Source organism: Plectropomus leopardus, chromosome 6 (genome assembly GCF_026936395.1).
Source record: "Plectropomus leopardus strain MGB_pleo_1.0 chromosome 6, ASM2693639v1, whole genome shotgun sequence".
Lineage (NCBI taxonomy): Eukaryota > Metazoa > Chordata > Actinopteri > Perciformes > Serranidae > Plectropomus > Plectropomus leopardus.
The window spans coordinates 11187693-11214071 of NC_142181.1; the positions used below are offsets into that span (position 1 = coordinate 11187693).

General features: G+C 37.6%; 3 protein-coding genes across 4 annotated transcripts in view; all 3 read left to right on the forward strand.

The window, feature by feature from the left end:
- The first annotated feature begins 1515 nt into the window (after window positions 1-1515).
- Window positions 1516-5377, forward strand: foxg1c (forkhead box G1c). The gene has a single exon (XM_088078272.1). It carries the CDS (start codon window positions 1669-1671, stop codon window positions 2869-2871), a length of 1203 nt encoding a protein of 400 aa, XP_087934398.1. The 5' UTR covers window positions 1516-1668; the 3' UTR covers window positions 2872-5377.
- A 1815-nt stretch (window positions 5378-7192) lies between these two features.
- On the forward strand, window positions 7193-11748 carry snrpd2 (small nuclear ribonucleoprotein D2 polypeptide). Its single transcript, XM_042486840.2, has 3 exons — window positions 7193-7350; window positions 9517-9696; window positions 11288-11748. Coding segments are annotated over exons 1-3 (357 nt in total). The 5' UTR covers window positions 7193-7348; the 3' UTR covers window positions 11463-11748.
- Window positions 11749-22225: 10477 nt separating this feature from the next.
- The window catches only part of vaspb (vasodilator stimulated phosphoprotein b), a 30022-nt gene continuing 25868 nt past the window's right edge, over window positions 22226-26379 (forward strand). The window contains exons 1-2 of one of the 2 annotated variants that reach the window (XM_042486677.2): window positions 22227-22533; window positions 22628-22712. In XM_042486677.2, the coding sequence (XP_042342611.1) occupies window positions 22708-22712 (5 nt within the window). In that variant the 5' untranslated portion in view covers window positions 22227-22533; window positions 22628-22707. Of the gene's footprint in view, window positions 22713-26379 lie in introns of both variants that reach the window. The other variant, XM_042486678.2, reaches the window with a different exon arrangement.

Genomic DNA, 26379 nt, shown 5'->3' on the forward strand with positions numbered 1-26379 from the left:
GTTTAGACTGTCATGTTTTTCACCAAGAAAGGGAAAACAGGGTTCCAAAAAAGGGAGGAAAGAAAAGGGAAGGAAAGGCAACTGACATTGTAAAAAATTAATTAAGATGGCTCGTGAGAGAGACATGGATCAAGAGGAAAAGGTCAGGGGGCCTCACAGAGACTGCTTATGCATGTAGGGCACAGAATTCTATGCTACGCCCCTGCACACACTCAGAAGTCATGAATCCACTTTAGCTTTTAACCATTTTGATTACACTCGAACATATATAGGGTTGTGAGCACGCCTGAAGCACTTGATGTTAAATAACGTTTTCAAACAAACTAAATTTTGATCAGATCACAACAAAGCGACATGACACTAAAAAAATCTGCAGAGCTTCATGTACAGTTTGGCATTGGACCCATGTCTAATTTGTGTCTAGTCAGTAACGCGTTTGACTTGGAGAATGTAATCAACTGATTTCAAAATAAGGTCTAATAGATTCATATTCCTTCATCTTTTTGAGGATATTGAGACTTCTTTAACCCTTTTAAACCTGGGCAAAATAGCCTGATTTCTTTCAAATACATTGGAAGAAAGCAATGAAATTACCCAAAAATGAGCAAAAAAAAAGAAAGAAAGAAAGAAAAGAAAACACACACAAATGAATGAATGAAGTCATCTGGAAAATGTTACCCTGGCTTTTTTTTTTTTTTTTTTTTATCGTTTTCTAAATCTTATAATTTCTTGCAATTTTCGGGACATTTCTCGCTAAATTGCTCACTGCCTTTCCCCATCTTTTATGGTATAACACAAACCAATTTACTCAGTGTTCAAAGGTTTAAATTCTTGTTGAAGGCATCTGAAAGCAGCGCAAGAAAAGTGACGTCGATCCAGGTTTCAAAGGGTTAAAATCTTAAGAAATAATAATTGTGCCCTACTTCTAAAGATCTTAGAGGCATCTGTCTAGTGCGTTTTCACCCTAGATTTATTTTGGCCTATTACGGACGAGATCGTGTGGGCTACACTCTTCTTATACTTTTCACAGGCATTTTGCCAAATCACGGGGTCACAAAGGTGCGCAGAGACAGATAGATACAGCGCGCTGAGGCCAGCCCACAGGGCAAGGCGCGTGAGAGAGGGTTGAGTTTCATGAGTCACGGAAGTGTTTTAATTGAACCCGAGAGTTCACCGATCAGTCACACAGATTGACAGCATTTCATCCCAGGTTCAAACATCTCTTGGCATGATTTGAGCTCTGTTATACCTAAATATATCTTGATTATTATTTTTTCAATTAAAGGTATAACAGTGCCAATCGCAATAAAACATTAAGACACATGTTCCTCTTACTGCTTTGATTTGTAGTGAAAAAATGAGATAAAATACTTTTATTGGAGTTAGTTGTTTTTTTCTACTTTGAGACCTAATCTCCTCGAGGTATTGGAGAGTGCATAAATTACGCCCCCAAATGTTTCACTTTTAGATCCAGTTTCAAAGTAATTGCACTACTTTTTTTCCTGAGCTGCGGTGATCATGCGCATTTGCTGTCAGCTGTCTGGCCAGTGTATCTTTGACTGTTCGTCACTTTGAATCAGCACATCTCCACTCTTTGGGTTCAGTGACGCGCTCTGCTCCGATCACCGGACGCCTTTGAGGATTGTAGTTGCGACTTTAACTTCCAGGATGGAGGACTTGAAAACGTCGGACCGACTTTTCCACAAGTCCTCGTTCAGCATCAGCAGCCTGTTGTTAAGACGAGAGGGAGTGATGGGTGAACAGGAGGCTTCTTCTGCGTCCCAGAAACTGCGCTCTGCGCGTCAAGGGAGTCAGGAGAAAGACTTTGGCAATGACAAGAACTGCGAAAAACTGAAGTTAGAAATCAAACCGGTGACTGCAAATGGGAAACGAGAGGGAAACAAGGGAGAGTCGAAGAAAAGCGTGGCATCAGAAGAAAGCGTTAAACCTGAGAAACCTCCTTTCAGTTATAACGCGCTTATCATGATGGCGATCCGCCAGAGTCCGGAGCGACGGCTCACACTTAACGGCATCTATGAGTTCATCATGGAAAACTTTCCATACTACCGACAGAACAGACAGGGGTGGCAAAACTCAATCAGGCACAACTTGAGTCTAAATAAGTGTTTCGTTAAAGTGCCGCGCCACTATGATGACCCGGGCAAAGGCAACTACTGGATGCTGGACCCCTGCAGCGAGGACGTCTTTATAGGCGGCACATCAGGGAAACTCCGCCGCAGGGCCGCTGCTGGCTCCAGGACCAAGCTTGCACTGAAAAGAGGGGAAGGTCGTCTGATGTCCTCCAGCACTGCAACCAGCGTGACCTTGGCTGCTGCGGGTTCATTTTACTGGCCGGTGCCGCCGTTTCTGCCTCTCCAAACACCAGTGCGCACCCACCTCGGCACAGGGACTTATCTGAGCGCTCACCCCCGCTTCCCAAATCACGCTACATCCATGGTTTCACAGAGATCCCGGTTGAGTGCAACAAGTGCTGCAGACGCGGACCGGTTCGTACAGACGCACCAGGAGATGTCTTACATTGGACTCAGCTGCGCGCAATCCCGACGCCATCAGATTGGCACAGCATGCACCGCTTTCTCCACATCAATCCCCGCGTGCACCCTGCCGCTATCGGATCCGTACTCTTTTAACATGATCTCCGGACAAGCCAGCTACTTTTACTCTCACCAAATACCATGCGCTACAACGTTTAGTCCGTGCCAAGAGGACTGCGCCGCGTCCAAGACCTCTCCGGGACAATTTTTCTCCAAGAACGGCCACTCAGACCTCGCAGGTTTCTGTAATGACTTTCCAAATTACTGCCCTCAAGTCAGTTCAAGCCCTCCTCCGTCTTGGAATATAGAAAAATAAAGTACTACTCAAGATGTAAAATTTAAAACACTACTGTAAAATTTAGATTAAGAAAGTTGGTTGGCCTTAATAAAAGACCAGAGCATCCTACTAAAAAGAGTGCATGTAAATTGGAATTTATTGAGTTTATGAAAATCTGGTTTGTGAAAAATATCCTGCAATATTTCAAAAATAATTTCTTTATGTTACAGTGAACAATTTTTAAATTGAAAAGGGAAATGTGTAGACTCGTATCATTTTATCAAAACGCGTGTTTTGCAACTTGTGTCAAATTGACATCAATTAGCTGAGCAAAAAACAAATCGAGACAAAACGAAATTTAAACAAACGTTTCTTCTGACTTACAATTTTCAAAAAATGTGCATAAATATGAAGTGGTTATTACAAAGCACATCAGATCAAAGAGGGAATGAGTCAAATGATCAGGTTTTTAAATGTGTTTCATTGACACGGGCTCTGCATCTGTTAACTGAAACTGTTGACAAACAATACTTTCTTTTTAGTTCGTTTTTCTCCTGAATTATTTTCCACATATGTGTATGCACTTGCCAGTATTGAAGTTTGCGCGCATGTCACAGTTTGAGGCTTAATGCTATCATCTGAAATTATCCTCAAAATACAAAAAAAAAAAAAATGTCATTTAAAAAATGAAATAAAAACAAAACTATTACTCTATCTGGAGTTATTCATTTGCAGCATGTTGACCGAGACATTTGAAAGCCATTAAATGCTGTTGTTGGATCTAAACGCTCATGTGCGTCAACGGCACAAGTAAATAAAATAATAATAATAATAAAATCCTTTTTAGTCCAAGAGGGTGAAATCGTTTTAAAATAGGCCATAAAAATACAATGTTGAATTCTCTGCATTTCCTGACTTCGATTTCGTTAATGTGGCAACAAAAATATCTGTATAATGGTCTGTAATTAATTGTTAAATAATGCATTTTAATTGTGTTTTCCTTTCAACTCATTAAATGCAGAGTGTTCTTATTTGTGCTGTTATTAAATGTTTCACTCTGGAGATTTGAGCCCACACAAAAGGGACGCCAGATTGACTGATTTAATTATTTAAAATACAATTTGTGAAATCGCGAAGAGGCGGTCTCTTTATAGATATCATGTGACTTTTTTTCTTAAGATCAACAGTTCAAATGTGCACCTGAGGCTTTTGAAGAGACATCATGTTGAAACAGTGCTCAGTGATGTAACTTCATTTCCAGTCCCGATCATCTTATTGATCGGTCTCGTGTTTCACCTGGCGCAGACGCCTGCATATTAAACTTTCCCTCACCTCTCCATGAAATATAAATTAACAAGAAAATAGTTGAAGGTATGCGGATACAGATGAGAACCGCGTGAGACAAAAGAATCTTTATATCAAAAAACCCATGCCCCGTCACCTCTCGAAGCGCAGCCCCTTTACAGTCGCCTGTGGTTAAAGCAGACTGGATCAGGTAACTTCACTGTTGGCAAACTCATGCTGTAGATGCAAAGATAATAATATTTTCATTACTGGCATGAGTAATTTTGGTCGCAGAAGACAGAGCTGTGAATCAACAGGTTTATGGTGCAAAGTGTTATACCCTGAGGCAGGAGTAAGACGATAGTTTGCTATTAGCAATAAATAACCCCCTTCTTTTGACAGCTCTACTGATAAGCACTGAGCTATGAATCACTGAGATGCAGATAAATTAACACGTGCCTTTACTTTGTCTTTGGTTTGGGACAACTTGGTGCTAATCATGTGCTGATAAGATGGTTTTCTCAGCGTGGTTTCTGGTTTGGCTAAAGTGTCGAAAGTAAGAAAGTTAAATTATGTAAGGGACTGTATGAAAATTTAAAGGAATGAGAAGATGGAGTCAATGAATGGGGAAAGATGTGTATTTTTCTTTTTTTTAAGTGAAAGGTCGGGGAGTGTATATTTTTTCAGAGAGGAGGGGAAGTTTTTTATTTTTTTATAATAACATATTTATATTTATTATTTATTTTTCCTTTGAAAGATTAATAATAGCCTATTAATTAGAAAAAAAAATCACGTACACTATAAAATATTCCTGTCCTTTGTGTCATGTGACATGAAGGTGTATTTGACCATTGTGCACAGGGGACACTAGTTCAGTCTCTTAAGTCAAGATTTTTTTTCCCTATTGGATTGCACCATAGGAGAACAAATATGTTTACGTAGTGTTGTTCATAGTGTTTTCATAATGTCTGACAGCAGAATCCACCTTCACTATTTGGTACCATGAACAATTTGCAGAAAAAACTACCATGCACTGCACAAGAAATAATTTGCAAAAGAAATAAATTTGTTGCAATGTTTCGGTAACTGGACCTCCATCAGCCAAACCTGAACACTGAAATGTGCCAGAGTGTCTTTCATATTTACTAAGTTTAGCATCATTGAGCCATGGCGTTCCTCCCAACCCAATAATTTCCACACACTCCCTAAAGAAAGAAACACTTTGGGCCATCATTATATGAATAAAGTCTATTTAACAATGTTATCTTGAACATTATTCAGATGTTTCAGAATAATGAAATGACTTACTTCTTGCCTATCTGTTTTATTGGGTGTAGGCTAATCTCTGAAGTCCTAACTGGGCAACTGCAAAAGATTACTGCAGTCTCATCACATGGAGGCTAATGTCACACTGAGCTCATTTTACAGGCACACCGCTCCACAGTTTAAGTCTTTTGGCTGAGCTAGGTGTGCTTCATAAAGATATAGCTCTGGAAATCAATCCCACACACTCGCCTCTCTCCACAGCACACAGGCTGCCATTATCTGCAGCAAGTGGCTTCCACAGGTAGACCTGCCACCCTTTGAAATAAGGTGGGTGGGTTGTACAACCCCAGGCGTCTGTCTGTCTCTTGCCAGAAAGCCAATCTCTCAATGTCTCATTGCTGCTGTGTAGATAATGTAGCTTACATCCCTGTCTCTCTTCACACGCACACACACACACACACACACACACACACATACTTTCCCCTTGTCCTTGTTGTGTTAAAGAGCAAAACAAAGACTTATCTGTTTTGGTCTGCGGTATCACTTTGACTGCTTCCTCTGCCATCTCTTTTTCTGTGACAATTTCTTTAACAAGAGGGGCCTTTGTGGTAACTGGATGAGTATCACAACCTTAAATAGCATAACAACTACAATAATGATAGTGACAATAAATCTTTTTTCTATGTGGATATCAACCTTTTCTTTTTGATCTCTTGGTCTCTCACGATCACCAGCCTGTAGTGGTGAAATTGTTACTCGGATCGTTTTAAATGAAAATAGCAGAAACCTACCTGCAAATTGGACACTAAGACTACTCCATGTCTTAAAGAAGATCCCGACATTTAAAACTAAGTAGCCTACACTGTATTTTCACCAGAATAGACTTGGCCTACATCAAAAGTACCAAATGCAAAAGAAGACTTAACATTGTGCTGTGTAGGATATGGACCTAGTCCATGTTTACGTGTAAGTATTACTGTGTAGGCTAGAGAAACTCAGCTTAAGGTCTGATGTAGATAGGGTGCTGAGTGGCTTCCCAACTAATTTACAATAAAAACAAACGGATTCAAACTGATTATATATATATATATATATATATATATATATATATATATATATATATATATATATATATATATATATATATATATATATATATAATGTAGGGTGCCAGCATGAACATGAAAGGCATGACAACTGAGCGTGTTGAAGTGACAGTGGAGGATCCCCTGGACCTCTGTTGAGGTTTGCAATAGTGGCCCCTGGGCAGAACAAGTTGAGATGTTACAATGACATGCTACAATGTAAAAAAATAGATTTGTCAATTAAGACTTTTTTTCTCAAAAAAAAGATAGTGAAAAATGTTCCGTGAACTATACTCATAATTACCATAATTATATATTTCAGATTATTTTACAGAATAACTCTAATTTTTATGCAAAGTTTTTTTCAGGTCATTTATTGCTTTGTATTTTTTTGTTGTACTCTCTCGTTTTTGATTTGTTTGTTTGTTGGTTGGTTTAGATTCTTTGGCAAATTTTCAGGTAATTTTCTTGTACTTTTCACAGACTTCTTGCTCACCTCTGGGTCATTTCTTATTTTATTGTTCATTACCTTCTTACCATGTTTTTGAATAAAATAAAGCCAATTTGCCCAGGTCTCAAGGGTTAAATAAATAATTTGATTGTATTTCCACCTAGATCCATGATTTAAACCTTTGCTGAGCAACACTTTTGTGTGAAATAAGTTATAAGCCTGTCCCATATAGACGCTTCCTCAAAAGCGTACAAAAAAACCTCTTTATTTAGGAAACCCGGTAGTTATTACAAAAGCTTGAAGCGCGTATTACGTGACCCGGAAGTAGCTCGATCCACGCGTTTGCTGCTGAAGCGTTGCGCATACGACGGCACCCGGTGGAGACGAGCGGGACACGGTCTGAGAATACTGTTTTTATAAGACAGCAACCATGTAAGTATATATGGTGGTCGATGGGTCTTGGGGATAGTGGTCTCTTTCGGTCTCTGCGCCTGAATTTTGAATTGCAGCAGCCAGAAGCGAACAGTGACGATGCTAACTTGGTTAGCATTTCAGAGTTAGCAGTAGCAGCCAGGGTCGGTTAGCTGAAGTCGATAAACCTTTTGTATCATGCTTTGTATGTTTCGCTGCTGTATATTTCCAGCCCCAGCTGTTTTAAAGGACTTTGCTGTTATAACAGAAACGATAGTAAGTTGTCTTTCTTCACTGCTTTTGCGCTAACTATAGAAACTAAGTTACAAGGTAAATTCATTGATAAAGGCTATATAGCTAAATGCTAACATCAAGCACTACAGCTGTGATCGCGCTGTCTTGCATGCGAGAAGTTAAGTTGTAACAGTTTGTTTTAAAGGTGTAGATTAGGGGTCGACATTGGTTGATATTGTTTTTTTTCGGGGCCAATACGGATACCAGTTATTAGAAGTTAACAAGACCTATAACCGATATTTGATACCAATATGCATTTCCATCTTTTGTGTACATACTATTCTATCACTTACTTATTATTATGTGTACATACCTTATTTCCTCTATGTACATACTTATTTTATTACTTATTTATTGTTATTTGTTATTGTTATTTTCTTTGTTACATTTCACTTTTCTTTTTTCATGCTGCTGTAAGATTTGGAATTTCCCCCAATGGGGGATCAATAAAGGAATATTCTATTCTATTCTATTCTATTCTATTCTATGAAAACTAAAAATATTTATGTCAATATTTAGAATCTGGAATATAACATACTCAATACAGAATTTGTGTAAATGCGTTCAGTAAATGTTTTATTAAAACCGAAACGTTCAACATCATATACAGCAAGTTCCCAGCAACTTTGTTTTTTTTTTGGTTTTTTTTAACATAAAGTCAGGTGAAAATATAAATTTGAGTAAGAATAGCTCCCTGAGGTTTTACAAAGTAAGTTTCCCCCATGCTGACACTTTCTTTGCACTTTTTAATTAATCAATTTTACCAGCAATCATTAAAATATAATGCTGTTACAGATGGTCAGCAAAATGCCAAATATCGGCCCCAATAGTCGATAATCTGTCGAGCCCTAGTGTAGTTTATCGTTTTGTTTTTCATGTTAAATCTATGTCTGTGTTAGAGGAAACGATCAGTCTGTTAACATCAAGAATCAACACCAAAACGTCACCTGCCTACTGAAAATGATCACCGTTCACTTTTAACTTTGTCTTACTGAAAATTCTTCCTTGGTGTGTGAATGGTTTCTGGTGCATGCTGTAATTACGTTCATATGTTACTGTGATTTCAAGTGTAGTGAGTAGTGAACCAGTTTAATGTTATTAAAGCATTTAATGCTTTGGTCTTGTGTACAGCATGCCTGTGTCTTTGGTCCGACCAAAAAAATGTGTTCGATATCTGGCATCCTGTGTATTATATTTTGTGGTATGTAATTGTAAAGTGTAACTTTATTTCTTTCACAAAGCAGTCACACAACTGCAAAATAGGAGAAAATAAACAAGATAGGAATTTTAACATGATTAATTCTAACAAAATGGAACAGCAAAAAATAACAAAATTCAATATAACCAAAAAAGAAACAATTTTTTTGAAGATCTTGTTTGTACACATGATGAATTTGCATATTTGATTCTTCGACTCCACCTCACGTAGTTGCACCTTTGTTTTTCAATAAACTGTAAGTAGTTTGTTATACAAGGGGTTTTTTTTATTTTAGTATTGTATTTAATTATATTCTTAAATTTTGCAATCCATGAGTATTCTGCAAAGTTTTTTTAAACATACACAGTAGTTAAGTTAACAGTTAAGTTGTTTTGGTTGTTTGTTTTTTGATTGATATATATTTTTCTCTTAATTGTGAAATCTGATTACTGTCTATTTACTGCTTTTAATTTTAAACTTCTGCTGTAATTAAATAAATTCCCAGTTTGGGACCAGTAAAGTACATCAAGCTATCTAACAGTATATTAACCTCACCATTATTACAATAGAAAGTCTATTTTGTTTAGTATCAGAAACATTAACAATACTACTATAAAACTCATGCCAACATGCCATGCTAGTGATACTTATTTTTGTCATTTTAATTGGCATTTGTATTTTGTGTTGTTCTTCAGGAGTCTTTTAACAAAGCCCAAGTCAGAAATGACCCCAGAGGAGCTCCAGAAACGAGAGGAAGAGGAGTTCAACACTGGCCCTCTGTCGGTGCTCACCCAGTCCGTCAAGAACAACACTCAGGTTCTCATTAACTGTCGCAACAACAAGAAGCTGCTCGGGCGAGTCAAGGCTTTTGACAGGTACTGAGACCAGTCACTAACTTATTACTGAACAGGTTTGAGAGCAGGATATGCTAGTTATACTCAATCTTAAAAATATATTTGTAATAATTCAGATTTTTGTTGTCTCAATTAATTTAGGATGGTATTTTTTCTGATATCAATAATCCGAAACCTTTGTGGTCATTTTGATAAAGTTGATGCTTTCAGTCACGTAAGAAAAAACATCAAAAATTAAGTATTGAATTTAGCATATCACAACTGGATAATTGTTGTCACAAATAAAAAGTCCTACTGTGAAAGTAGAAAAATAAGAACCTTTATGTCCTTAACGTTGGACCAGTACAGTCCTTATCAATTGCGTCACACTGATACCATCTCTTTTCATTTCTTTTTTAAACTTTTATTTAATGTACAGTATATGTCATTACACCTCAACCAATTATATTTTGCATTCTTATCTGCAACCTCAGATTTCCGTAAGGCTTGCTCACAGGAGTTTTTCAAGTCGGATTCACCAATCTCTTAACTGGACACCCTTGTCATATAGTGCCCATTTCAGCTCTATAAACGCCACGTTTTCATGAGGACTAGAACCTTAGATTTTTTTCATTCACATGATCGATGCCCCCTAAAATTGCCATGTTAGACAACATGTTTGGCTCCCTGTGTTGTCAGGTGTAATTGACAAAAATGTTACCAAAGACTAAAGAAAGAAGTCAGATTTCAGGTCCTGCTGAAACCAGCATGGAACATGTAGCAGTGTCAGTAGTGGTAGAAAGTAAAGGTTGGCCGCTTCATATTGTTCATGATAGGACCAGTATAAGTTTTAATGATTAAAAAAAATCATTATATTATTTTAGGGCCAAATTGCCTGTACCTAATCTAGTACAGCTGCCTTAGACATGTCACCTGAGCAGAGCTGCACCGTGACAGACAACAAGAAAGAACAGTCTGACATGAAGTAAGACACTTAAAAATGTCTTTTTAAAGTTGTGTGGTCTACGACAAATACGTGTGGTGGTCAATGGGACTGTGATATTCACAGAGATATTTAACAGGACAGTATTATAGTAGAAATTTGTGAAAAAGTACAAGAAAAGTACCTAAAAATTAGTGTAAAAAATAAAGTAAAAACAAAAAAAGGAAATTACTTGGAAAAAATATTTAAAAATGATCAGAAAAATTGTAATAATTTGATTAATGTTACTGTAATAATTATGAATACTGAATTTCTTCCTAATGTTTTAAATTATTTAATAAATCTGCAGATTTGTTAAAATTTGAACATTATTACCAATTTGCTCACTGCCTTTTTTCCAAAGCTTTTTTTTTTTAAAAGAAAGAGCACCAATTTGCTCGCGTTCAAAGGTTTAAAATCTAATACTTGTGAAAAGCATCTGAAAGCAGCACAAGAGAAGTGGTGTCACCCCAGGTTTCAGAGGATTAAGGTTTCACGATTCTTTAGTCAAACTGGTGTTTTCCCCCGTGCAGACTACCTGTAGTGCTATTTAAGACTTCATCTGTTTTTTGCATGAGCCCCATTTGTTTTTCAATAAGTACAATAAGTAATATTGTATTTTAGTGTTTTAAATCCTAACCGTCATTTCAGGCATTGCAACATGGTTTTGGAGAATGTCAAGGAGATGTGGACGGAAGTTCCCAAGAGCGGGAAGGGAAAGAAGAAGTCCAAGCCGGTGAATAAGGACCGCTACATTTCTAAAATGTTCCTCAGAGGGGACTCTGTCATCATCGTGCTCAGAAATCCTTTAATCACAGGAAAATGAACTTTGTAGCCATCACGCTGAAGCCGTCACAGAGCCTTTTTTTTCTTCTTCTTGTTTTTCTTTCGTGTAATAATTGGATGACGGTGGCAGTGGATTACCATTAATGTCTCTGTTTTGTTCTTATTTTGTTTTGGATCACTGCAGTCACTGTTGGGTAAAATACATAGTGTGGATGTGATGTTTCTACTTTTTGGAAAGCTGTTTAGTAACAACAATACCTGGTTTGAGTTTTCAACAGAAATCCTCTGTATTTTTTTCATTTTATTAAAAAAAAGTGATAAATAGATCCAGCTGTTGTGAAGGTGCTTTTTTTTTTTGCTTTAAGCATCCACATTTCTCCCTGCTTTTAAAACACTTATTCAAGGCTAGTTTGATTGAATAGTGCTAGGAAAAATATTTTGTATTATTTGTCTCACTCAACCTTCAAATCTCCAGCGCTAATGTTGATAATTCGACTTTAGTTATTGGTTTTTTTTAGTCTTTCTGAATAGTTGGAGATTGTATTATACCGGTCATGTATTTCCATTCTTCTACCCCTTTATAATGTTTTCCTTTGATCGCTTATTGATTGCACACACATCAACATCAGAGAAAGCCATAGAAAACCATAGAAAAAAGTTCCTTTCACTCTTTTTTTTGGGGGGGGGGGTAACATTGCCAGCCGCCTCCTCCTCCTCCCGCTGTCACCCTTTCACTCTCCCCTGACAGCATCTTAGGTGTCGGTCTTGATTTCAGTCAGAAGCGCTCAATATGCGACAAACTGCCGTTTAAAGGCCCATTGCATTATTGATGAGACCAGATGTGCTGACTGTCACTTCACACCCTCATCTCGCTCCCATTTCAGGCCGTTCCCCTCCGCCGCTCAGCCCCTCCTGACCACTTTGTTAATTGTCCTAATAGCTTGACAGCTAGTCTCGCCTTACTTCTCCCTAACAGTTGGCACCTAACCTCTCGCTCTTTGGTGCTCTCAAATTTTTAGTGGTCAAAACTATGGGATTTTGATTATGTGAGTAAGCTTGTCTGCATATTTTACAGTTTCGGAAGAGCTGAATGCTAAAATCCCCTTTGGTTTAGCAGCAGGTCTTACATTTTTGTGTCTAAAAGCATCTTATATCCCCTTATTAAACTGTGTCCTTCCTGTTATAGTATTCTGTTGTCCTAATATCCTTAATGCTCAACAGATCATATCTTATAAGCCAAGCCCAGCACCTGACTTCGATGTGTGTGTGTGTGTGTGTGTGTGTGTGTGTGTGTGTGTGTGTGTGTGTGTGTGTGTGTGTGTGTGTGTGTGTGTGTGTGTGTGTGTGTGTGTGTGTGTGTGTGTGTGATTTACAGCACTCAGGTGCAGCTTGCTGGGTCAGATGGAGAATCTACCTGAATTCGAAAAGCAGTGAACTTTTATGACTTCTTTGACTAATGTAATAGTACTTCTTGCACTCCTGCTCCAGGCACATCTTGACTTCAACCAAAAGTTTGAAAAGATCATGTTGCAGGGGCCGGAAAACATCCCGAGGTGTGAGGAAACAGCAGCTGCCAGGGCCCTGTGGCCACCAGGAGGCCCCACATCTGAGTCAACTAGTGAGGTAAGTTTGATCAAATCTCATTGTACATATTCTTTTTGCACTTTAAATAAAAAATACCAAAGAGACAATACTGTTTGCCAGGGTCATCTAATAAGAGAAATGATAAGAAAATAGGCCAATTTATGTAAAATCAAATCAAAAAAGCTGAAAGAGGAAAACGGGTAAAACTAATAGAAATACAGAATATAGAGCAGAGGTTCCCAACTGGTGGGTCACAGTCCAAAAGCGGGTCACAGGTGAAATCTTAATGGGCCACAAGTGATTTGTGAAAGTGTCAAGTTTGTAAAAAAAAACCCCACATTTTTTATTTTGAAATACGGTGAATTTCCAGCACAGAGCTTTTATTTTGAAGTGCCATTTCTGTTTATTTGTGCGATATGTTTTATTTTACTCTGTGCTACAAGAAAATGTGTGGTTGAATTTGTTTTTTCAGGACACAGCTAAGTACTTTTCCATCTAAATATACAGGCTGACTGAAGCTGTAGCCTCCCCAGACCCTGGGTGGCTGGCTGCAGTAGAAACATTATATATAACTGTGATCTCTTGTTGGATTAAAATAAAATTCACATTTTTTTTCATTCTCACTGTTTGACAGATGTTCTCCAGCTGTGTCATGAGCGACATTTGTTCAGACATGGAAAGAAGAGAGAAGAGAAAACATGGTAAGATTTTGAAATTTGATGAGGAGTCACAAATTATTTACGTCCTCGTTTATTCAGCGTAGTCTCTGATATCTTAGTATTTCATAGTTTGTTTCTACAGATTGGTTTTATGAAATTAATAATAACAGGACTCGTAATCTGTAATCATTTCTCACAATTACCCAGCTGAGTAAAGAACTGGAGACATGGGGACTCTGGCCGGCTGGATAAACACATCAGATACCTTTGAATTAAAGTACACGAAGAAATGATTTACATGAGAGTTACAGGAGGGTTTGCACTTAAGTTGATTGTGTTACAGAACTAAAACTGATCTATGTGATTGGATGTCTCAGCGGCAGCCTGATCTCACAGGAAATTTACACTTGTATGATGCTTTTTGTCTGATACCTACAAAAAGCAGTGAATTGTGCGGACTCAGTTAATGTTAAAGGAACAGCTCACCCTTAAATCTTAAAATCATATTTCTCCTCTTACCTGTGTTGCTACTTTTTAATCCAGAATGTTTTGGTATGAATTGTAGAGTTTTGGCGAAATCGGCTGTCGAGATGTCTGCCTTCTCTCCAATAAAAATGGAGCCAGATGGCCCTCGGCTTGTGGTATTCAAAGCGTCAACGAAATAAATTTAAAAAACTCAATAGCAAAGTCTCTTTGCAGAAATCATGACCCAGTTACTCAAGAAAATCCACAGACCTATTTGTGAGCAGTTTCATGTAGGAACTATTTTCTTGCTACTGGATGATGGGTCACAAGCAAAATGAGGATCATTTCATTTTTAGGCTATTTAATTTAAGTAAGGTTTTTCTAGTATCTGTGGGTTATTTTGGATGAAATGACATTAATATTCCGCACAGTTGCAGAATCCTGGGACAAAGCGCCGTCAAATAATTGGTGGGTCTATTTGGAGATGCCTGAGATAAAAACAACTTTGCAGACCTAGTTTGTTGGGTATCATTGTGCCCTTTTCTCATGTTACTTTACTCATCTCAAAGACACTTCAAGAAGTCTGTTTCCCTCCAGATTTTGTGGGGGGGTGAGCGATCCATGAGCAGGAAGGCAGATGTTTTATTCAGTAGGTAAGCGATAAGAGGGGGGAAGTGTGATTATGATAGCGATCGGCCATGCATCGATACTCGAGCCTCCGCGCAACACGACACTGTGCAGCGCATCGATCGGGGCCCGGTAACCGGAGCTGCTGCCACAGTTTGTTTTCAAGCAGAGCCACGGTCCGGGTGTTAGAGTCGCCAGGCCAGGTGGAGAGAAAGGATGAGAGGGAGGCTGGGGAGGAGGAGGAGAGGATAAACACACAAACACTGCCTTCACTCATCTCTCTTTAAGTGTGAATGACAGTAACTGCAAGGACACACTCAGTGACAGCCAAAACATGAGGGATCAGGTGTATCGAGCTGCTGCATGTACAGCCGCGCCTATTTACAAACAAGCAGTGCTGGAGGGGCAAAGAAAGTGAGATAAAGTAAGGCACCAGGACCGCTGGCTTCTTTTTTTTATTGTTTTTTAAGATTCAATTCAAATTCAATTTCATATTTTATTTTTGCATGGAGATAATAGGTACTATTATCAGGATATACGTAGTAATCCATCCTCTGACTTTTCGTTATGTCTGTAGTGGTGCAGGCCCACAGGGTCAGGACTTCCATACTAAGGTCACAAATCCCAATTTCCTCAGCAAACCCTACCCAAAAAAACTAAAAGCTAAAATAAATGGTTAAAAGTGTTTTCAAAACTTATTTTAAAATATGTTTAAATTACATATTTGTTATATTAAAAAAAAAAACACGTTCAATTATCCTGAGCACTTCTAGGACTTTACATCCATTTTGGTGATGGGAGGTTAAGAAAACTGAATCCCTTTAATTATGTCATGTCTTTGGTATTTTGCCCGAAATCAATTCATATGTCATATCATATCAAATTTTCATCAAATATTTAGACTAAAGAATATCAGAATCAGGCTTAACAATTCAAAATATGTAAATGTATGAATATGTATTTTTGAGAAGAACGTAATCTCTTTAAATGTCATGAAAACCCCCAAATTCCCAGACACATTATGGAAGGGATTACCTTGGTGTCTTCAGTCTGTATGTCCGAGGCATTATGCCTATATTTTGATCTTTTTTTTCAAGATGCCATTTTCAGTTCAGTTCATATAATATCAAAACCAACAGATGGTTGTGATATTTGTTATGAATATGTCTAAAATGCATTTAGGATAAAGTAAATGTATTTTTTATTAAGGCAGTTGCATAGCTTTATATAGGATAAAGACAGCAAAGACATCTTTGTTGTTTTTAATGCTAAAACATAAACAGCTGATTTTCTTATTTTTAAAAAAATCAGTTAATTAAAACATTTTATTTTATTTATTTTCAGCCTGATTTGATTTTATATACCATAGACTGTACACACTGCTGCCAGAAGTATCAAACACAGACGTTTGTCTTTACTATAATGAGGTGATATTGCCATCTAGTGGTTAGAAAAGTAACGTACCTAGCTTTCCAATGAAGAACATGCTTTTGCAAGTCATTTTAATTTGATCGTAAAGTGTGTCATGAAAATTGGTACACATTCACAGGATCTTGAGAGCATCATCTAATCTGATACAGATAGAAATATCTGATATGACATGCAAGTGATTTTTGGGCCCTTCTCCATTTGCATACACTCTCACATGCAGATTTGCATTTCATATAAGTAGCACAATGCACAGATATTAAAATTTAAACAGAAGTTTTAAATTTAATTTCAGAAGAATGCATGGTTTCATATTGCACTGCACACACTGGCAGTGGTTGAACATTAATAAAGTACTGTGCGTAAGTACAAACATTGCACCTCACTTGAATATTTCCATTTTATGCAGTTTACTACTACTCTGCCACATACCAGAGAAAAATGTGCTTATTTTTACTTCACTACAATTGTTAAACAACTTTAGTCAGTGGTTACTTTGCAAATTATGATTTATTCATATAAAGTGCTTATAAAATATGATGCCTAGTTATAAATTAAACTACCCAAAAAGTACAGCTGAAATGATTAGTTGATTAAATGATAGGTTGATTGACAGAATTTTTATTTACAACTCTTTTGATAATTGTTTAAGTCAGATTCCATGCAAAAACATTTCGTAGTTCCAACTTCACATGTCAAATGTGAAGATTTGCTGCTTTTGCTTTTTAATTATTTAACCAATTTAAATTGCTTCTTAAAAATAGTTTTTAATTCTTTACAACTGATTGGACAAAACAAGTATTGTGAAGTGTCCTTCTGGGCTCTGAGAACTGATGGCTTTTCTCTATATATTCTTTTTTACAAACCAAACAATCAATTGATTGACTGTTCGATCACTAAATAATCAGCAGATAATTCCATAAGACAGATAAAAAATAATCATTATTTGCAGTCTGATACAAAATACTTTAAAATGTGTGTAACCTCAATTAACTACAACAGTTCCTGTTTTTACATGAATGCCTTAGTAATAATATTCTAATAGAACCAATATGAAATAGTATGACAGTCACAAGGGGCATGTTTCTGCATTAAAAAACGTTTGCTTTGAATTCTTAATCATTTGAGACCTGAGCAAGTTGGCTTGATGTCTTTTGAAAACAATACAAAAATGAAATGAACAATTAAATAACAAGAAATTATCCCAAACTTGGTACAGAATTTGTAAAAAGAAAAAAAAATTAAATGAAAATAAAAAAAAAAAAAAACAACTACATAAGGTTATGGAAAAATAAAACACACACACACACACACACACACACACACACACACACACACACACAAATGATAATAACTTTGTAAAATAAATTTAAAAGTATAATGATAATGATTATACAGTTTTTTTTGGACATTTTCCCTAGCTCTTTTAATAATAATTTTCTAGATCTACTAAATTCTTGCAATTTGTGGAACAGTTCTTGCCAAGTTGCTCATTGCCTTTTTTCCTCGTGTTTTCAAAAGAACCCAAAACCAATTTGCTCAAATTATCAAGGTTCAAATATCTGTAAAAATGTCTGAACATAGCACAAGCAAAATAATGTCGATCCAGGTATCAAAGGGTTAAAGGACATTTTCCTCATTATACTGATGTACTTTTACTCATGTAATATTTTCAGTTAAGAATCTTTACTTTTAACAGATTATTTTATATGTGCTTTTATTTAAGTAAAGAATCTCACTACATCCTCCGTCACCGTAGCCTGATTTAGTTTGTCAGTGTGTAACAGTCCTGGTTTGCTCTGTGAGGAGTTCAGGACCTACATTTCAGGACATGTCATTTGGACTCTCTCTAAAATCCTTCTGCTGCCCTTTGCTAAGCTGGCCTCGAGCCCAGACCTCTTAGTGAATAGTGGTGTCTTGCTCCTCTTTGCAGAGTTGACTCTCCTCTGGTCAGTTTCTTTTCCTGTAAAAAAAAAAAAGAGAGATGGGCAGAGAAAATACTTGAGTAACAGTAAGATTCATCGCCGGGTCAGCAGGGTTTCCTTAATAGAAAACATTAGCTCGTGTAGAATCGTTTTTAAGGTTAAATCCCTGTCTGGTTAACTGCCAACCTTGTTTCCCTGATTTTAAGCTCACTCGTATTATTTTCTTTATTCGTCTGCTATTCAACCAGCAGTTGAGGCCGAGGCTTTTAGACTCTGCCTCAGGGCTCTGTGCTTCAACAAGTTCTCAACTCTTAGATGTAAGATGTAGTAGAAGTGCAGTCCGTTTACGTAACAGCCTTTCTAAACTCAGAGGGATAGAGAGATTGAGGTATAATTCAGCATGGTTGACCAAGGACATTCACTTTGTCAAAACCTTGCTGCTCTGTGCCTCTTCAATGGTTTGTCTCCCCTTTAAAAAACAAACAAAAAACCACACACACACACACACACACACACACACACACACACAAACGACTTTTGACTTGAAGCTAAATCTGATGGGTTTCCGACTGATGACTCAAATCTTTAGCTTTCATGGGGCAGCCCCAGAACAAACCCTTTCAAGTTGAGGGGAGATTTGTGGACACCCATAGGACCCATTTTCATTCAGATATTTTGAAATGAGAGTTCAAGGGACCAAAAAATGGCCATGCCAGATGTTCCCTCTGCAAAATCTAGCCTCAGTTTGGAGCATTATTTAGCTCCTTACCTGACAAGCCATGCTGATGTTGTTAGTAGTAAAAAATGCCTTGGGTTGTCTAGTTTCACTAGAAGCCACTACCTTTACACTGGGGGGGGGGGGCTCCCCTTGGGGGCGCCACTGTCATTTATTTTAAATCATTACCAGTACATCTTAACACCTATTATGTCTCCAAAGTGTTGCGAAGGCCTCCTTGCTTCTGTCTCTTGTCACGCTGCCAGCTGTGAACACCGTTGACCGACTGACGTCAAGCTGTGGAAATAAAGCTGTGGTAACAGGGGAGGAGCACAGGAGGAACCTAAAACTACTGCGTGACTGTTTATAATTCTTTACGAGCTACTTTCTGGGAATGGAACCAAGTTTTTGACATTGATCCAACACAAATCACACAAGCACCTCCGCACATTTGAGCACAGCCTCACTCTCAATCTGGTATTAATATCTGCAAAACTGCACACTCAGCCATGGGAGGGAAAAGGGGGGTTTAATTGATAGTTTGAGCTTTAGAAGACAGCAGAGTTAACAGGGGACACATAGCTTTAAAAAAATACCAGACTAACAGTTGCTCAGAGCTGTCAGCTTGTATGTCTAAGTGTGTGTGTAGTGAGACTAAAGGCATATTGGCTTTCTGGATGTTTACACATGCCATGCAGACGTAATGCATTCCTTTCTCATCCTCTCTTCCACTTCTGTCCCCATTAGGAAGAGGGAGTGCTTTTACTGTGTACAATATTTCAGTGCTGAAACTGGGGCATGTCAGGCAGTGACTCCTTTGTTCTTTTCATTGTTGAAAGTGTTTCTTTAGCATTTAGACTTAAACAAGATCTGTAGTTCAGTACTGTTGTTTCTTGTCCTTTTTAAAATCAAAGCTGTGGTGCTTTTTATGTATGTTTTTATTCCACAAACATGACTAATTAAATGCTTCGGAAAGTCTGCGTGCAATAACTGCTAGAGCCACAGGAGTAACCTGAAGTTACCCAGACAGCCTGTAGGGCGAGGTGGAGGGCTTGGTTTAGGCCCCCTGGCATGGATGAGATGCTGCCTTCAAGTGCTGTTGGAAATTATAATGACCAACCAGAAAAGTCGCATTAACCCATTAATACCACTGTGTCTGATTTGCAGTGTTCTTAGCATTGTGGGCAAAATACAGTGCTGGTATGAGTTACCTTTCTGGCACGTGTGCACCATTAAGTAATAAACACAATTACCTACATTACTGAGATACTGCACACCCAAATCACTTGTAGGTCTTGTGGTCTTGGCTTGTTGGTAGAAAGATATTTTAGATACACTGAAAAAAAATCCATCTATTTTAGTTTTACTAAACAAGTTTATACACTGGGTATCTATTTGATGTCTGTAGGATTTTAAGCACTTTGTGACGTCTGCCTTAAAAGCGTGCAATATTGCATATTAACATCAATAGACTGTACAAAATTCACTGTCTAAACTACAAGAAGAAGAGGAAAAATTACATGATGAGTAAATGTTGCTGGCAATAGAGATTACCCTTTGGGGCTGTACTTTATTTATCAGAGTATGGGGGTGGCTGGGGTGTGACTTTCAGTTTTTTTTATATCATGACCCTCCCTGGAGCTACAAATACTTTCCCTTGAGCCTCCCTGAGTGACTGAGGAAAAATGCATGACCCTCCCATCACCATTAATAACCATATCTCACAGTTCCTGCCATGATAAATAGGGTGATTTTAGATATTTTTAAAGAAACAATGCTTTCAAAACCTGCTTGTGGGTTTTGTGGCTCTGGCGATATTTAGAATAAATGAAAAATACATGGTTTAAAGCTGAATGTCCCCATCCTGAGCCAAATAAATAAAAATGTTACTCCCTTCACAGAACTTGAAAAAAAAAATTTGAAGTGCCACCCCCATCTTGCACCGCACCCATCCCTCTCATGAATATCGAACAGTCCCTTACCTTACTTTAATAGTTGATTTAAGCGATTTAAAGTTAAAGAATTTTGTAATATTAGTGTAAGTATTAGAGCACTGTGTTATTAAAAGTAGCAATACCTCAATGGTAAACTATTCAGTAAATGTGCTGAATCCACATTTTTACTTAAAGGCCCAGGACCTGCTCCATATGTAGATATCAACAGCTCATCCAAAGATTAAAAAAACAAAACAAAAACCCCATAATGATTCTTACTTTCAGATGATTATAAACTAATGAAAAACTAATTATGAATATTAAATACAGATATCGATTACAAGAGTTTTCTGTGATTGAGATGACTGTTATAATTTAAGGGGAACATTTTGAACTATGGAAAGTTTTTGTATTTCAATCTGTGGTGTAAAATTATGGAATAGTTTACAAATTAAGTTGAAGCAATGTTCAAACATTAACCAATTTAAAGTTATGTAGAAGGATATGATTTTCATGAGGTACATGGGTGCGTTTTGACTGTGTGTTTATAAGTATTATTGTGTTATTTTTAAAAAATATTTTATGCAATTTTGTATTATTTTCTTTCTCTATCTTTTCCTCTTTTTCTGTAAACGACAATGTAAATATGTTTACATCTAATTGTATATGGTCTTTAGAGTTTATATTTGTTATATTATAAACTAATGAAAAAATAATTATGAATATTAAATGCAGATATCGATTACAATAGTTTTCTGTAATTGAGATGAGTGTTATGTAATAATAAATAATAATAAACTTTATTACAGACTCAATGGTCCAGATAAGAGCAAGACAATACATACAAAAGATATAAAAGACACAAGATATAAAAGACACATAGAAGTACCATACACAACATATTCACAATGCAATAAGATCACTTAAAAAAAACAAAAACAAAAAATAAAATAAAATTTAAAAAAAATTATAATATAATTATTATAATATAAATAGAATTTAAGGGGAACATTTTGAACTATGGAAAGTTTTTGTATTTCAATCTGTGCGGTAAAATTATGGAATAGTTTACAAATTAAGTTAAAGCAATGTTCAAACATTAACCAATTTAAAGTTATGTAGAAGGATATGATTTTCATGAAGTACATGGGTGCGTTTTGACTGTGTGTTTATAGGTATTATTGTGTTTTTTTGGTTTTTTTTTTAAATTATGCTATTTTGTATTATTTTCTTTCTCTATCTTTTCCTCTTTTTCTGTAAACGACAATGTAAATATGTTTACATCTAATTGTATATGGTCTTTAGAGTTTATATTTGTTATATTATATAGTCATGTTTGTGTATGTTTACATTCTTTCCTTTCCTTTTCTTACACGTTCAAAATAAATTTCAATTCTACTCCATAGTCCGGGAAACACGACTACTTTCAGATTTTACGCGGAGTCCCTGAACGCACCTTGGGATTGTAGCCTACTTTGAAGCTGGCGGGTTGGGCCAGACACCAATGAATCTACACGGACCTACCGACCGACCAAGGGAGCGGAGAAAAGTCTGGCGCACTCACACGGCTTTAATCTCCACAAACAGAGCGGTGAACCAACGCAAAGTGTGAAAAAAGAAGTTCGGGTTTCAGTGTAGTCCGCTTCCTCTCGGCTTCACCTCTTCAGCTCGTGGAAACCAATGTGGGATAGTGATTGGAGTTGACAAGCCCGCTCCACTACTGTATCTCCTCTCCCCCTCCTCTCCCGCTCCATACAACCAGGAAATCGTCGAGGTGTGCTTTCTTTTTTACCGCTAGTTGCTACCCCGTTTACGGGTGTAGCTGCGCCTTTTTTTCGCTTATTTTTCTCGTTTTTTTATTCCACTAGTTTGACTTTAAAAGCCGGTCATCAGCTCTGAAGTCAGCCAAACTTGTCTAAGAGGAGGAGATCTCCACTCTGGCCGAACAATGAGGTGGGTAAAGCGGCTCAAATCCCTTCATCTTCATTGTGTTTCCAGGCTACATTTTCGTGTTTCGGCCACTGGTCTCACAAAGGCGACGGTTCATTTCTGACCCTATAATTTCCCATTTGAGTCTGCCTTGTAGTTAAACGCTACAACAATTATTTCCAACATATTAAATCGTTTTTCTCAGTCAGTAACTCGAGCTTCTGGTTGGTTTGGTGTTGTTTCAAGTAGCAGGGTCATACATGACGCGGTGTTGTAGGTTTTTGTGACCTTTGCCAGTGAATAACTTAATGGTTTGTGTATCAAAAAGTGTTGCATTGAAAGCTACCTGCTCGTGTGTGGCTGCCTTTAGTAAAAATTTGCCAAGTAGGGGTTGTCGAGCCGGTCAGACAAAAACAGTTTTGCAACAGTTTCAAATACTCCATGTTGGCTCGTTTGTTTTGCTCCTGTGGCTGCAGCACTTCAGCATGATTGTGCGTGAAAGTACACCACAATCATGCAAAATAACCATGATCTAAAAGCCTCACAAGTGAATAAATGATTTCATAACTAATGTCAGAGGTCAGGATAGTTTATAAAGCATGTGAAAAGGATTCAGTGTCTTGATCAAATGCACTTCAGCATGGTGCAAAGGGCTCCTTCAGAGGCACAATGACCACTGTGACACCCCAAATCCACTTGCAGTGTATATCATGTCATGCATTACACAGCGTCACAATAAACCTATCCCTCTTCTACGATTTTCTCCCTCTGGGAATACAGAGGTTTGCAACAGCACCCAAAATTCTCAAGAAAATGCATGTCCACAAATTCCACATCCTGTTGCAGCCTGTGCAGTTGGCAATTACATTCTTTGAAGCCACCGCTCCTGGCTAGGGCTTTTTTTCCCCTCGTTTTTCCCAAACCTTTACATTGAAACAACACTCCACTATTGTCAAGGAGCAACTTTTTGTCATTTGAATGCTTGACAGATACAGTTTAATTCGTGTACAGCAGTGATGCAGGGCTGATAACCTGTGTGACGAGTTCTTTATCTTGAACCACTCGCTGCCCTTTCTGTAACAATATATCTCAGCTCGGCGCATGGGTTGGTCCAGGTTTTGTATTTGTTTTGCACATAGTTCTGCTTCGTAACTTTGATTAGAGCAGGAACAGGAGGCCCTTGAGCTGACTTAAGTCCTACCACAATCACAGTAATGCATTAAAAGTACCCTGCTAATGAGGCCATTAACCCTTTGAAACCAGAGCAAACTGGCTTGAAAAGCTTGGGAAGAAGGCAATGAGTAACCTCACTAGAAATGGCCAAAAATTTGCAAGAAATAAGTACAAAGCTTAAAGAAAATTACCTGATAATAAGTGATGAAATAGAAAAGTAAAAAACAAACAAGAAAATGACCCCAAATAAATCTTTTTTTTCCCCAACTTGCTGGACATTTCTTGCCAAGTTGCTAATTGCACTTTTCCCGATGTTTTTAAAAGAAGTCAAACCAATTTTCTCAGGTTTCAGAGGCTTAAATGCTTGTAAAAGATGTTAGAGCCTAGCACAGGAAAACTAATGTGGATCCAGGTATTAAAGGTTTAATGAAGTCAATGCAAAGATCAGCAACAAATACATACTTTGCAGAATACAAAGGCAGTTACAAAGCACAAATAATAGGACCCGTAGAAGCACCTATGTTTGTCTTTGATATAACTGCAATGTAAAAATGATTGTTGGACACAAACACCAACACAACTCACTGTCCTTGTCACGGTATTTGATAACACTATTACACCAGTGTAGTACATAATTGAATTATTACACGTCATACAATAAGATAAGCAAACTGCTTTATTGTCGTATTGCTCAGCCTCACTCAAAGTACTTTCCCATCTATAAATTCCTGCAGCACTACACTGCACCAAAAACACATAATGTAAATATTAAAGTCTAGGGCATTTTTGTATACATTCAGGTTTCATAATGCCCTTCAAGGTGGTCTCTCCCAACTGTTGATAGGTGGCATGCTTCTTGATACTGCTCTTGCTAGCCCTCCATAGAGTGCTACCGGGATGATGTTTTTTTGTAGACCAACGCAGAAGTTAGTCCCCTGGTCGCCTCGACAAAATCATTGGGGGATTTTTCAACTGGGTTTTGTATTATTGCAGAAAAAAAGCTCTATGAAAAACAAACGTTTATGATATTTACAGTTTTTTTTCTGCAAAATTGTCTTCACAAATGAACACCACTTTGGATTTTCTGAGTGTAAATGCATAAAGCAAAGTTATGCAACTTTTAATTGATTGTTGAGTTTCATCATAAGACGTCACATACAGACATATTTGACAAACTGGGAATGAGACTCAACAAGTAACTAAAGGTTGCGTAATGTTGCCTTAAGGTAGGGTAAGGTATACTATATTGTCCAACAGGGAAATATGTTTTGGATTCAAAGCCACTGCATCATAAAACATACACGGATAGAAACATACATATAGACATCATACATACAAACACTTGCACTGACATGCCTAAATGTATTCATTCTTTAAATGATAAAACTTATAAAAAACATAATAAAACCAGATAAAATCAAATTAAAGCAAAGTTAAAGTAACAAGCTAACATTAGGCAGTTAACGAACTACACTTAATTCTTCAAAATTCAGGAGTGGGTATTTACTGATGTATTTTATGTCGTAGAACGAAAGGTAAAGATCTCTTCAGCTTGTGTTAACCACAGACCTTATGTCAAGCATCTTACCAAACATCCATTAAAAAAAACCCACTGGCTTTGAGACAAAGGGACTGAAAGTGCTAAAATGCTAAGCCAAGGTTTCGGGACTCATTCCTGCAACGCTCTGGTGTGGCGTAAACTGTTGATGTCACCTTGTATAAAAGGTAAAGACTGGAATGCAGCTCCACTCCGGGCTCATTGTCATTTGTCTCTGTGGTATGTGAATGTTGACACAGACATGCAGTCAGTTGGTCAAAAGTTCAACAGTTTGACCCAGTTAAGAAAATGGTTCGTTAATGCATCCCAGCTTTAATAATAACTTAAGCTGCCTTTACATTTGCCATCAATAAAAACATCTTGCTATCCCACTTATACAGCATTAGCTCCACTGACTACCTTTAGTGCACACCTGTTGGTTCAAAGCAGATGCTCCCAAATGAAAATTGATGCAAAGAGCACTGCATCAGCATTTAGACTATCTCATCCTTTGGTTATGTGACACAGGAAGTGCATCCATCTGCATAATGATTCACTGTTATTGTCAGAGGTGACTCCTGTCTTCCACCGTGACTCACTGACTGGCTCTCTGTGAGTAGAAGACCTGTCCTATCTGACACACACAGTATGGCTGCCTCAGGCTCAAGAATTAACGCATGTGACGTGAGCAGACAGGTGTAATGCATCTGCTTAGCACACTGTTTGCAACCTAACGAGTTCCCTGTGCTCAGTTTAGAAGCTCGACATGCCTGGAAGCGATGCCAAGCTGGGCTCCTCCGCTTGTCTCCTTACAGTCTTGCATGAGCTTTTTATTGATCAGCCTTAAAAGCAGGGAAATGGCCTCCCCCTCAGTCTCCTTTGTGTCTCGGCTCCAGCTTTTTTCTTTTGCTTTGGCAGTAACTGGAAAGGAATGCAGCTTTAACAGTAATCTTCGCAGTTTTGCTGTCATATCCTCTAACT

Coding starts and splice junctions, on each gene's coding strand:
- foxg1c (XM_088078272.1), top strand. CDS start 1,669: ATGGAGGACTTGAAAACGTCGGACCGACTTTTCCACAAGTCCTCGTTC.
- snrpd2 (XM_042486840.2), top strand. Junction 9,697..11,287: donor CGAGTCAAGGCTTTTGACAG/GTACTGAGACCA, acceptor CCGTCATTTCAG/GCATTGCAACATGGTTTTGG.